Consider the following 14,062-nt stretch of genomic DNA (forward strand, 5'->3'; position numbering starts at 1 on the left):
TAAAATACTTCAATAAATGGCACCATGTGATTAATGTTGTTTTTCTTTTTATGATTACTTATATTGTGTAACTGCAAATGCTCGTGTGGAAGTGTGTGAGAGCATTAGATTATAATTGTAATCTGTATTACCCTTTCTTGTACCAAAAACACTATTATGAAAGTTTTATTTTCCTCACATTGATATGCAAACTAGCCTACTCTGAAACACCAGCCTTAATGGATCGACGATTTTCTGTATGCTCTGGCCTAAATCAGTGTTTCCTTGTTTGCACAATGTCATTTCCAAATTCACTAGAATAACAGACTTTTCTTAGCTTAATGTAAAAGCTGTACGACTAGTTGTGCAAGATGAGCATGGCAATATTTTCACCAACCTGGCGATCAAAGATCAAAGCTATAATGATTGAAATATTTGTCAGTAGTATTTGTGTCTTGTTTTTTCATTTGAACTTTTTCAATATCTTTATGTTCCTGCTATCTTCAGCTCAGTTATTATAGGCCTATTAATGTTCTTAGCAGATGTTTTCATATAATTGGCTTACAATGCAATCACATTTTGTACATATCTTCTGCTTTTTGAGCTTGAGTAAATGTTTTTGTTCTGTTGTTAAGGACAAAACTCAGCTCCTCATAACCCACCCCCACCTACTGATAGACTTCTTTATATATCTGAAAACATGGGATACAATCAAAACATGAAAAGTGTGTACAGCAATATGTTTTGTTTGTAATGCAATAAAAATGTAAGAGATGATCAGAGGGCTGTTTTATTTTAAAATATAGATACTTGAAAAATGAAAAAGACAAAAAAATAAATCCTCCCATTTTATGCAAATATGTAATTACAGCATCTGCAGATTTTACGGTTCTACCAGTCTGTCCTGTCTGCAGAAAGCATATCCTTCATCATTATTTTAGTCTCCGTTAATATTACCCCAAAACACTGCACCGCGTAGGTGCTTTAGGCTGCTGTTTTAAAATTACAGCAGAAAGTAGCATTTTGTCCATATCACTAAATACTAAAGCCTTCTGCCGAGTGCCTATTGAAACAGAAAGAAAGGATATTATGTGTGGCTCTGCAGACTTCATGGTTGTTGGTTGCACTGTGAGAGTCTCATGTCCTCTTGATATGCTAAACAAGTCATTGTTCAGCACAAGGCTGCTCTTTTAACCTCACAAGATGACGTAGGCTACTGGGTGTTAATGACGTTTTCTGAGAAAATTTGAATTTCGATCGGACTGAAAGAGAATATTTTTTGGGAACAACCTTTCTTTTTGTTATATATTAAAACATTTTCACTTGCATGTCAGAAGTTATGTGAACCACTCTTAACCTAATATTTTATAAAATAGCTTATGATTAATAATAAAAAGACAACAAGATGGTATGGTACCAGTGAGAGGTAGGCATTCTAAATAATAATAATAATAATAATAAACTAGATCATAAAGTTTGTCAAGACAAAGGTTGACTTAAGAAAGCCCAATACTGAAAGTTTACAGCAGTTGTAAAAGCCTGAAGTTAGAATATTTAGATAGTTTAGATAGATGTCGATAACATTTTCTAGCATGATTAACAAGTGACTATCATGTTGCTAGCATGATTAGCAAGTGACTAGCAAGACTAGCAAGTGACTAGCATGTCGCTATGTTTCTAGCAGGATTAGCATGTCGCTAGCATGATTAGCAAGTTACTAGCATGTTGCTAGCATTATTAGCAAGTGACTAGCAAGTCACTAGCATGTTTCTAGCAGGATTAGCATGTCGCTAGCATGTTTCTAGCATGATTAGCATGTTGCTAGGATAGATAGATTAGAAATATTAGATAGATGGGTTTGAATGGGTTAGAAATAGTACATAGAAGGGAAGCTTGATTGAGTTATGCTTCAGTGTGTTTACATTTAAATTTTGACAGTTGGAGTTTGAATAGTCTTGGCTCATCTGAACATTCAATGTAAGTCTATGGGATTTTAATGATTTTTAATCTTAATTTTTATGAAAACTATAAATCTGATCAGTCTGAAAAGATAAGGCAACTGGAGTCAGATCAGTCTGAAGAGCTGGGCTGAGTTTGGGTGGTTCTAGCTTGAAAGCTCTAGGAGGAGATGCATTCAGAAATTTAGTCTCATAAGAATAATAATAAGAAGAAGCTTAAATAGCAGATCAGTATAATAATAATAATAATAATAATAGTAATAAAAAAAACAATGCGTAAAAATAATCGAGATACAGCCTTGTGTCCAACAGATGGCAGCATTTCATCCTGATTGCAGAAACATTTTCACTCCAACCTTTGACTTGAATTTGTGTATAAGTTACTTTCCAAATAAAACCCACGTATGAGACATTTTAACATGTTTTAAATGAACAAAAACAGTATGGTTTATGAACTCGACTGAAACTTTATATGAATTAAAAATATTTTTCTTTTAATAAGCGAGTAAATTAAATAACTTATTTAAACGAAGGGTTAAGATGTATTGTGTAATATTTCTGATACGGTCTGCTCTCTTCAATGTGATGAAATACAAAAGACGCTCCGGTGGGGATTTGATTCATATAGGATACAATGTTTTAAATTTTTTTATCTCTACCCAGATGTTTAAGAAAATCGTTTAAAAAGATATATATATATATATAAAAAAAAACTTTTTTTGACACTCCTGTGATAGTGCTGATGAAATTTTTGCCGGTTGTGACAACGAGGAAAATCTCCGCCCCTCACAACACACCCACCGGCTGCGGTTACTCAAATAGCGCTGGGTATTGTAGTTTTATTGTAAGCGCAGTGAATGGTGAAGGTGGATCAAACAGCAGCATGAGAACTACAACCCCCATGACGAACAGAAACATGAGCGCGCTGAATGAGCGCATAAAGATAACAGGGTGGATGATAGTAGCGATGATTCTCTGATGAGCGTGTCAACGTGGTACAGTTAAGCATTTGATAATGCGGATATACTGCTTCGTATAGAAGAAACGTTTTCTGAAGTGGTTTCGCTTTTTTATCGTTAATTTTATCCTTTGCTTGGAAGAACAGTATCTTTACAGCAGCGTCTCTTCTTCACGCACATCCGTGTTCTCCAGACAGACTCGACTTCTTCACCGAGTAGAGAAATGTATCGCTTGCAGTCGCTGGCAGCTCGATCACTGATCGCCGGAGCTCTCGATCAGTGTACCCCCTTAACACTGACTTCTCTTACTGGGGTGCGGCACAAATCCCAAGGTCCGTCCGTGGAGAAGTGCGGCCAGATGCGCTTCATCACCGCCGAGGCTAAAGTGTCTGCTGGGCGCCTCGGCGGGAAGATGCGGGAGAAGACCCTGACTATGGACACACTGAACCCGCAGGTGAAAGCTGTGGAGTACGCCGTGAGAGGACCCATCGTCATCAAAGCTGGAGAGATCGAGAGATACTTGGAGGAGGTGAGAAATGTTTAAATGTAGCATCCCAGAGCTATATGTTTGTAGATGTTTGCTTTTGATCACCCCAATAAAACAAACACGTCTTTTATTAAAAAAAAGTGTTTTTATTCCTGTTCACAGTTGTAACCAGTGTTATAATAGTGTCAAAATTAAAGTAGATACAACAGAAAGTTGCAAACAATAAAGTTAAACATTTTATATACATGTATATGTGTGTGTCATAGGCTCATTATAGGAATTTGTGTTTCTCTTTGGTCACACATCTGACTACTGACATGTTTAGTGATGATTTATGTGAGCCAGAGTAATTTTAAAAATGCGTTCATAAAGCCTTTAAATATTATTTTTATAAAATATGGTTGTTGAATTATTTTGTTAACATGCTTCCATTTCTGGAGTTTTGACACTTGACATAATCGTTCAAAGGGTTAAGCTGGAAACCTCTCTGCTCATTTACACCAGTTATGTTATGGAATATTATGAAATATTGACATGAGGTCAAAGCACTTTCATATATAGTTGACAACACCTATGCTAAATACAGCAACGACTTCAAGTAGTTTTTGGTCACACATACTACTGGTGGAATTAAATGCATTTAAATCTTTTATTGATTTATTTGTTTATTTATTTTTTAATTGTAAAGAAATTGTAGGATTAAAAATAAATACGCGAATAACTAAAATAGGAAATATTCAAACTTGCTGTCTTAGGGATATACTGCTTTTCATGCCAAATGTGGTTGGAAGTAATGTGCAAAACGATCCACCCTGCATGGCTTGTCATGGCACATATTTATTTTTCTTTCCTTCCTTGTTGTGTCCATAAGGGTTGCTTTGAATGAAGCAGTGCTCAGTGCACTTTCTGACCTACTTGCAGTGCCATTATCAAAGCAATGCAACAAGGTTGGCTGATCCCTGTGATGCTGACCGTTCAGCAGTAATGTTATCTAAAGTCTCTTTACCATGACGTTGAAGTATGTTTGAGCTTGCATGCTCGGCAATGACAGATGAGCACTTAGGAAGGGAGCTTTATTTATAGCCACTGAACAGGTGCCTTCTAGACCTCTGACAAGGGCATGATCTCCCAGACTAGCGGTTCTCAATTCCAGACCTCGCGCGCCCCCGGCTCTGCACATTTTGTATGTTCCTCTTATCACTTCAGACGTTTGTTCTATTTGAACGTAAGTGCCCAGCGAAGTGGACATCACAGGATATTCTGCCATGATTCCAGTTTGAAGCAAACGTATATGTTCCATTCAAAGTGCATTGAAGTGTGCGAGACGTGAATTTAAATTGTATATATTTACAGAGGTATATTATGTCACACTCGTCCGTGTGGGAAGACGTTGCGTGGCGCAAATCCGTGAATGAATGTTCCGAAGTGAAGTAAACTTCAATGGATTTCCCCTGCTCAGGGAGTAGGGAGCAATGGACACTGTGTAGGGACCATGTTAATGGGAACACAGTTCATGCACGGAGCTCACTTCTAACGAGCTGATTATTTGAATCGGGTGTGTTAACAAAGAGACATGCAAAATATGCAGAGCGAGGACTGGAATTGGGAACCGCTGCCCCAGACCCTGATGGTCTCCTCATCTCATAGCGTGACCTTGATTGACTGCTGAACTTGCATTGGTGTTGCCATGCCCTTAGCATGTGACTTGATGGTACAGAATGTTTGAGGACAACAATGATGTAAAATCAATTTTGCTGTCATCGAAAGTGACCGGAAAGTTCTGATTTATGTCTGTAGTAGCCTGATTGAAAGAACAAAATGTTCTACAACTTCATTTCCCAACCTTAGCTTTACACGAATGTAACAACTGATACACCTAGTTTTCATGACCAAACCTAATTGTGCATATCCAGATAAACGCCTGCTTTCACTGCAGTACTTGTAGACATAATCTTTTCTTTACAAAACACGCATGTGAGGGCAGGTCTATTTGATATGTACTTTGCAGCATGAATTCTGGACTTGTGGCATTGTAAAAGGGTTGTTCACATAATGGACACCTCTCATTTTCTTATAGGGTGGTACGAAACCCTTCTCTGAAGTCATCAAAGCCAACATCGGTGATGCACATGCCATGGGACAACAGCCAATCACCTTCCTCAGACAGGTAACCAAAAATGCACAAATTATTCTGGTCTCATAGTCAACTTCTTAATCAATTTAATGTTTATTTAAAAGTTATTTTGATATTAAAATCAGCATAAAACTATCAAGACTCAATCTTCCAGTGAAACAACAGACTTCTCTTAGGTGACGTATGTTGGACTCCTCCAATCATTTAGTCCACTTTAACCCTCCATGCTCAAGCTCACATGCATCCACCACCACTTTTTAAATATAATGCCCACATCTCAAAATCCAATCAACAGCAATTTAATAGAACCAAACCCCAGCTCACATTTTTTTTTTTCAATAATACATTTAACTTGGATGATCATAATCCAAAAGAAAAGTTCTGTGGTTACTTCAGTATCATCACAACTTCAAATGAAGCACATTATTTCCTATTTTTACCGCATGCATATTTGGTTCCCCTGAACTGTTCACTCACTGTGTCACAACACAATGTCTTTTTATTATATATGCAATGCTCCTGAAACTACATAACAGATTTTTCAGCTCATTTAGACTGTAGAACCTACAAACAAAATCAGTGACCTTCTTAGCAAGGACACGTTTATTCAGGTTAATGAGGGGTCCAGTTTGTGCTCACTGTAATGTGGCATGAAAGAAAAGCTGCTTATGTTGACCACTCACAGTTTTGGAACACACCGCAAATTCCAGTGGAAGATTGTCTCTTATGTATGGCCTGGTTTAGTCAGTTGATCCAGCCTTTCATTATGAGCTGAACAAAAGCTTTTGTGATGGCCTGAGACTGCAGCTTGTGAAATACCTTTTCTTGAGAGCCAACAGAACACAGCTTTGCCTGATAGTCAGTGTGGTCATATGATTCTTGAGCTCATGTCATCATTAAGCAAAAGAGATTCAAAGGAAAGCTGCCTTTTGACCTGTATGGGTTATTATGGCTTGGAAACTTTTGGAGGAACTGGACTCCACCAGCTCTTTACACCTGGCCTGGGCTCTTGGGAACAAAGTTCCAGCTCAGATTGCTGACAGCTTGCACCCTTCAGTGTGCAAAATAAATGAATAAATCAATGGAACATTGTGCTTAGAAGTTACAGCACAATGCATATAGAAATATTGCCAGAGTCAATTGCATTTTATTGTTTTGAATAATTATATAATTAATTGCAAATGGACTTTTAGCATTGAGATTTTAGTGGAAATACATAGGCCGTAGGCATGCATAAGAGACCATTTATCTATATTTGCTCTTAAACCTTTCAAATTGCACTCACTGACTGCAGACAAAAAAGAGTGTGTTTTATCTGTGTGTTCATTTGTGCAGGTGGTGGCTCTCTGCACATTCCCTGAGCTGATGGACAGCCCCAGTTTCCCAGAGGATGCGAAATGGAGAGCACGGCGTATCCTGCAGGACTGCGGGGGACACAGTCTCGGTGTGTGCGTTTGTTGTTCAAGCTGGTTAAGGCCATGATATAAAACTCAGTTTACAGTCTAGCGATTGGAAAGCATCCATAATCCCCTGCTATTGCAGAGCATGCAGTTCTCAGGAAGCTGGGAAACAATAGACCTGTATCGTAACACTCAGTTCCATTCAGTGTTTTGCTGCAGTAAGTGCTTTATGAGTGCTAACTCTTGTGTTTCTGTCACAGGGTCGTATAGTGCAAGCCCCGGCGTGGAGTGCATCCGCAAAGACATCGCTGCGTACATAGAGCAAAGAGATGGAGTTCCTTCAGACTGGGAAAACATTTACCTCACCACTGGGGCTAGTGATGGCATTATGGTAAGTAATTGGATGTTTACAATCAAAAAGACTTGACGGGTTTCTTGGCCTACATTACTAACAAAACCAAACTTTGTTTTTAAGACTATTCTGCGGCTACTGGTGTCTGGAAAAGATTCTTCTCGGACCGGTGTAATGATCCCCATCCCTCAATACCCGCTTTACTCCGCTGCGATCGCAGAGATGGATGCGGTACAGGTCAACTACTACTTAAATGAGGACAACTGCTGGGCCCTGGACATCAATGAACTTCACAGAGCCTATCAGGCTGCCAAACAGCACTGTCAGCCAAGAGTCATTTGCATCATTAACCCTGGCAACCCTACTGGTAGGTATATTGAAAAGCTATTCTCGTGTGCTAGGAAATGTAACGCCCTTGTGTTTGTTTGGATCCAATGGCAGGTGTCCTGGAAAAAAGAGCATGTGCCTTTTAATACCTCATGTTCTTTTTCCAGTCATAATCCCTCGTGAGTGGGGACTGATGCTGATGAGATCTAAAATCACTTCCATATGATTTGTAGGCAATATTCCAAGTTTTTGAAGCTCATGGCTTTGTGTGAGGAACTCAAAATTGCATATGGAGTGTAAAATGTATTAGACTGTAGAATTCAAATTGGTCAGATGATATTTGGAGTGATATTGTGTTGTGATGGTTCATGGGATGCTGATGAAATCTGGATTGCAGAATGAGTCATCAAAATTTGATCCGTATTGAAGAGGGGAGACTAAATATGTTCATGCATCTCTTGTGTGAGAATCACTTTATTAAAATAAGGCATGTCAAGATGCGTTGTGCTAGGTTTGATCATGTTGATGTATTGTTATTTTTATATTTGGTGAATTATCCCTTTTAAATTCGGTCATCTCACATCCCTCATCCCTGTTTACTCTTTACAGGCCAGGTCCAGAGTAAAAAATGCATTGAAGAAGTCCTGCACTTTGCTTATGAAGAGAATCTCTTTGTGATGTCAGATGAGGTAATCACAAATCTCTGCCCTTTTGCATTTACAATTTTAATAAGAGAGAATTGAGCTGGAAGTAGTTCATTTTTAAACATAGGCCTACACTACCATTCAAATGTTTGGGGCCAGAATTGTTTTCCAAATAAATGCTTTCTATTTATCAAAGAATACTAAGAAATATATCATGGTTTCCACAAAAATATTAAGCAACAACCATAATAACAAGAAATGTTTCTTGGCAGTGTGTTAGAATGATTTTTTTTTTAAGACTCCTAAGATTTCAGGTTTGACGTCACAGGAATAAATGACATTTTAGATTTACATTTATGCATTTTGCAGACCGTTTTATCCAAAGTGACTAGTAAGGTATATGCTTTATCAGTTCATGCATTCCCTGGCAATCGAACCAATAATTTTGACGTTGCTAGCACCATGCTGTACTGATTGAGTTACATGAATTTTAAACGCTTCTCATTTAAAAATAGAAAATGGTTATTTTAAATTGTAATAACTGTTAACGGTTTTACTGTTTTTATTGTATTTTATCAAATAAATGCAGCCTTGATGAGTATTAGAGATGTCTTTCAAGAACATTAAAAAATAATTGTACTGACTACAAACGTTAGCATGATAGTGTATTTAGGTGTGAAACTACTCAGAAGTATGTGTGACTCAGTTGCCTAAATCCTGTTCTAATTTAATGCATCTGACTTCCATGTGACTGTTATAATGTTGATTTGTACTGTTGCTGGCAGGTGTATCAGGACAATGTGTACGCTCCTGACTGTCAATTCCACTCCTTCAAGAAGGTGCTATACGAGATGGGTCCCAAGTACTTCAACAGTGTGGAGCTTGTTTCCTTCCATTCCACTTCCAAAGGCTACACTGGAGAGTGAGTATCCCTATTCTTGAACCTTTGCAGGGGTCAGCATGTGCCTTAACTTGAGATGGCCTCCTTAAGATCAACTTTCACTGATCCTTCACACACTTTCACATGACTTAACCACAGTATCCTCAAACCTATTAAGACATCGTCTGGCTTTGTAATTTGCAATTTGAAATAGATGGTATGTAGAAATATGCACCACCTTCAGTGTCAAGCTGGCATTTGTAAGGACATCTCTGAAATGGAAAAGTTTTAATGGCAGTCCAGTGAGCACTGTTGTGTTAATATTTGTTAAAAACCCATTCCTCTAACTGTGTTTGGTTGTTCAAAAGTCCAAACGACTCCTCTGATACTTTGTGGAATGTGGCCTGACTGGAATTGAGAGTTTCTCTGACAAAACCTCAAATAATTATGTTTTGGCTGATGAACGTGGCAACCTTGTCCTACAGTTCTGAGAACTCCTGTGATATGTCCATGTCCTTCCACAGGTGTGGCTTCAGGGGCGGATATATGGAGGTGATCAACATGGATCCTGAGGTTAAGGCCCAGCTCGTCAAGCTTTTATCAGTTCGTCTGTGTCCCCCCTTGGCTGGCCAGGCTGCAATGGATGTGATTGTCAACCCTCCTCATCCAGAAGAGCACACGTTCAAACAGTTCCACCAGGTTAGTTGTTTAGTGTCTGGTGGAGTAAAGCACGCTGTGTACTGGCACTGACAGTGACTTCATTGTTATGTGGTTTCTAGTATATAAACCTCCTAAATGTTACGCATAAGTAACTTGTTACATAAACAGCCCTGAAGAGTTTTGTGATTGTGTTTGTCTGATCTCTTTCAGGAGAAATCATCAGTGCTGGGTGCTTTAGCAGAAAAAGCTAAACTAACTGAGCAGATCCTGAATGCAGTTCCAGGAATCAAGTGTAATCCTGTCCAGGGGGCCATGTATGCCTTCCCTCGAATCTTTATCCCTCCTAAGGCAGTGGAGGAAGCCAAGGCAAGTGCTCCTACTTCAGCAGAACTTGAGCTTTCTAGTGGAGTTTTATTTGCTTTTGGTATTGTGACCCTAGCTGTCCACTAGTTTCCAGGGCACTCTAGAGTTGTGTAAACTTTCTTTCATCACCACTGATCTAAGTGTTATCTGATTAGGAAGGGTGTAACCAGTAGTACTAGTCCTGCACAGTTTGTCCCAGTACTCTTACTTGAATTACTAAATCCAACTGTATAATTATGCTGCTTAAAGGTCCCATGGCATGAAAATTTCACTTTGAGGTTTTTTTTAACATTTAATATGAGTTCCCCTAGCCTGCCTATGGTCCCCCAGTGGCTAGAAATGGCGATAGGTGTAAACTGAGCCCTGGGTATCCTGCTTCGCCTTTGAGAAAATGAAAGCTCAGATGGCCCGATCTGGAATCTTCCCCTTATGTCGTCATACGGGGAAAGGTAACCTCCCCTTTCTCTGCTTTACCCACCCATGAGAAAATGAGCTACGACCGAGCGAGGCGAGCGCAATTTTTATTTTTTTTCCTCGAGAGACATCATGGCTTGCAAACGAGTGAAGCACAGTTTTGCGTCTGAGTAATACACTGCGCATATTAACAGACAAATTATGTTCATATTTAAAAGTCCAAACAGTCAGTAAGCGACAAGTGCTTGGAAACGCTGTTTTGTAAATGAGTTATTGATGAGTCTGCTGCTTTAAGGCAAACTGAAAGCGTTGCTTCTCTGCCGCTCGCTGCTCAGAACTGACGCCGAGAGAGGCGACACTGCGCCGGGAGAGTCGGACCGCGCGCTCGCGGGGCAGTACTGGAGACATCTTCCAACTGAATGATAAGGGTTTGTTTTTTTTTTTTGTTTTTTTAAAGTCGCTAGGTTTGTTAGTGGTCATTTTTCCCATGAGGTTTCCCCTCATGGGAAAAAAGCAGCCTAAAGGGTCTGAAAGTTACTAAATATTGTTCTAAAGTCGCGCTTGTGTGTGTGTGTGTGTGAGACACGGGAGCTAATGGCAGCGGGCGGTGGATATTGTTGCGGCCCGCCCAGGTAAAGTCTATGTGTGGGAAACACTGACCGTATCCAGACACAATATTTTAAACTAACCATTCCGAGACGTCCTGCTGCTACAGTTGCTGAGTTGCAACTTCTTCATCTGGTGCTTCTCCATCCGCATCAGATCCTGGGTCAAACTGAAAAGCTTGAACAACTGCGTGTCTGAGTCATTGCGATACATCCACTGTCAACATTAGCGCATGGTACCATGGCCGCAAGCCGCAGGCCACACATCCACCCTCACCTTGCCCCGCCTCTCTCCTCATCATTAGCATTTAAAGCTACAGACACAGAAATGGCTCGTCCTAAGGAGAGCTCATTTTGGGACTGGCTCGTAGTGGCTGAAATTCTGCACCAAGGCTGAATTTCGGGAACGAGACTTCAGATACAATACTAGGGACCACTTAGGCCTATATAAAAGCATCCAAAAAACAGCATGTCATGGGACCTTTAAGAACTATATAAATGTTAGCAACACTTCTTTGTTTATAAACTCATTAATAACTGCTTGCAGAATGGTAATTTGCTACAGATAGTAACTTTTGTTTCCACTTGAGAAGCCACTCTTCTACTGGAATGAAGCTTCTGTGTTCTGTAACTCAGACAAAGTTCTGCCTGTGATTTGGTTCGACAGGCTCTAGGAATGCAGCCTGACATGCTTTACTGCCTGAGGTTGCTGGAGGAGACGGGAATCTGCGTTGTTCCTGGTAGTGGCTTTGGGCAGAAAGATGGAACGCATCATTTCAGGTAAACTTGATGATCAAACATTCACATTTTATTTCATATTGTTTTTTTCCCCTCCATGACCTTCTGGAAAAAACATGATTTGAACTGCCATATTTGTTCATGGCCTGAGCTCAAAATGTCATGTGAACATGTCACATTCTGTGGTAATATGCAAAATATTGTGTGATATTTTTTTCTGTTCTGTTTGTCTTTGTTTCAGAATGACAATCCTGCCATCCATAGAGAAGCTGAAGGTACTTCTTGACAAAGTTCGAGATTTCCACATTAGTTTCCTCAAAGAGTACTCCGCTCTGGAGATGAAATCTGACCTGATTTGCAAAACATAAGCTGGCGAGTCCGGCGCTACTTAACACTAGCTACTCATTTAAACTGTAAAGGTAGTGTTAAGTATTTTTTTTATTCCAATTTTAGACATGATTTAATGAAAATGGTTTCTGGATGAGTGTTATGGAAATATTAGCAATTTAGACAACACTACTCTTGAATATTTCAGTTATTTTTTCAGTTCATTTGAGGAAATGGTACATATGTTAAATTTTACATTTACCTTTAAATCATCATATCTGCTGCCGGGTGCATAGTAAATAGACAGCCTCTATCATAAGACATGAGATTCAGTTACAAATATTATTTATTAACAATTTTCCAAACCAGGAACTAAATTGTGAAGATTGACGCGTCACACACTTGATAATAGCTCACTCAACTCTTTTGTAGCACCTTATATGAACTATTCAAAACCATTTTTGGCGATGATCACTTATTATGGTTCTGGAATGTTTACAAGGAGGGACTCTTTTAATGTTTGTGTTGTCCTCATCCTTAGTTACACTCATTGCCATGCAATGTACATAAACATTTTATCTTACAAAATGACAAACTTCTAAGCTTCTGTGGAAGATTGTGGCTAAGGCAATGATTTCTGTGTCTCTGATTCTGTATGTTTCCAAGGCCAGTTGAAAACGTGGAATGAGGGAAGCATGTGTGGAGAAAGTGCTGGCTTGTAAATGTTTACAGATGTATTTGATTTCCTCTGATTTTATGTTGCGAGTTATTTTGAGCTATTAAACCCAGTGCTGTTTGAATCAGTTTTGGGGCCTGTACCATGACGCTAGCTGAACAAACTCTGGGTTACAGGATTGGTTTCAAGTTCAGACAACCAAACCAATCCAATCAGGCTTTATTGATACCATCAAAAGGGGACAGCTGAAAGAAAACATCTGGCTATATTAGTGAAAGTGAAACAGATTCATTTGTGTAGTCAATAAAATGTATAATTCCACTGCGACTGAAACAAAAGATTTGTTTTTATACGTTTATAAAACAGTTTATATTGCATATTATCTGTATATATTTATTTTATTAACTTAGAAGTATAAATGTGTAATAGAGTGAGGGTATAATTATGTACTCCATATATAGATCATGAAATAATTATAAATGATCATCACTGTTTGACTGCTTAGCCAAAGATGTCTCTTTGCTCACAGCTGATTGGTCCTGCCACAGAGCATGAAAGCCATGTATCGTAAGTTATGGCGATGAGCACTTGGAAAAATCAACCCTCCTTTATGGTACATAAAACCCAGGGATGACGCAAAATAAAAAGATATTAGTGCCAAAGTTGACTCCATTGTAACTCTCCCCTTCTGACATCTCATGTTTCTTATCAAAGCCATTAACAGTGAATTAATATTGTTAATGTCTTCTTGCGTCCTTTGAACTTAATTATTTCATATGAGGTGCCTTTTTTCATGCATATGAACTTTTAGTGAAATGAGTTTTCCCTACATGCATTACTAGCTTGTAATATAGAATTTTTTAAAAGCTTCTTTATGTATTTTTTGTTTACAGACTTTTGGAAATTGGCCCAATGTTACATTGTATATAGTATTTTCAAATGAATAAACTTATGGAGACTGTTAAAGTACATTGCATCTGTTTTGTCTTTTTTAACAAGGATAATCGCTTTAGTGTATTTGCCTCATGTTTGCCAAACAAATTCTATTTTTTTTATTTAGCACTGCAGTCAGATGTCAATTCTGTCAGTTCGAATGTAACACAAATAAAATGTATTTTATTTGGGGTGGGGGGTGTCTTGCAAGGGGGTCTTACTTGTG

At 38.8% G+C, this 14,062-nt stretch overlaps 1 protein-coding gene across 4 annotated transcripts; it reads left to right on the plus strand.

The window, feature by feature from the left end:
* The first annotated feature begins 1,370 nt into the window (after positions 1 to 1,370).
* LOC306882453 (alanine aminotransferase 2-like) lies at positions 1,371 to 13,873 on the plus strand. Of its 4 annotated transcripts, none has more exons than XM_079437074.1 (13): positions 1,371 to 1,405; positions 3,229 to 3,425; positions 5,461 to 5,550; positions 6,853 to 6,961; positions 7,178 to 7,308; positions 7,393 to 7,636; positions 8,206 to 8,285; positions 9,026 to 9,162; positions 9,645 to 9,819; positions 9,991 to 10,146; positions 11,830 to 11,942; positions 12,142 to 12,175; positions 12,894 to 13,873. In XM_079437074.1, exons 1-13 carry the CDS (start codon positions 1,390 to 1,392, stop codon positions 12,900 to 12,902), a joined length of 1,491 nt encoding a protein of 496 aa, XP_079293200.1. In that variant the 5' UTR covers positions 1,371 to 1,389; the 3' UTR covers positions 12,903 to 13,873. The 4 variants fall into 4 exon arrangements, with proteins under 4 accessions (XP_079293200.1, XP_079293201.1, XP_079293199.1 ...); XM_079437075.1 differs by lacking the exon at positions 1,371 to 1,405 and adding an exon at positions 1,916 to 1,956 and having other exon boundaries at positions 12,894 to 13,871; XM_079437073.1 differs by lacking the exon at positions 1,371 to 1,405 and having other exon boundaries at positions 2,854 to 3,425.
* Positions 13,874 to 14,062: the final 189 nt, after the last annotated feature.

Source organism: Barbus barbus, assembly GCF_936440315.1.
Source record: "Barbus barbus genome assembly, chromosome: 2".
NCBI classification, from domain to species: domain Eukaryota; kingdom Metazoa; phylum Chordata; class Actinopteri; order Cypriniformes; family Cyprinidae; genus Barbus; species Barbus barbus.

Excerpts from the sequence above, each read along its gene's own strand:
- LOC306882453 (XM_079437072.1), top strand. The coding sequence starts at position 3,120 with ATGTATCGCTTGCAGTCGCTGGCAGCTCGATCACTGATCGCCGGAGCT. Across the intron at positions 6,962-7,177 it reads CTGCGGGGGACACAGTCTCG|GGTCGTATAGTGCAAGCCCC; the intron begins GTGTGTGCGTTT and ends TTTCTGTCACAG. Across the intron at positions 11,943-12,141 it reads GATGGAACGCATCATTTCAG|AATGACAATCCTGCCATCCA; the intron begins GTAAACTTGATG and ends TCTTTGTTTCAG.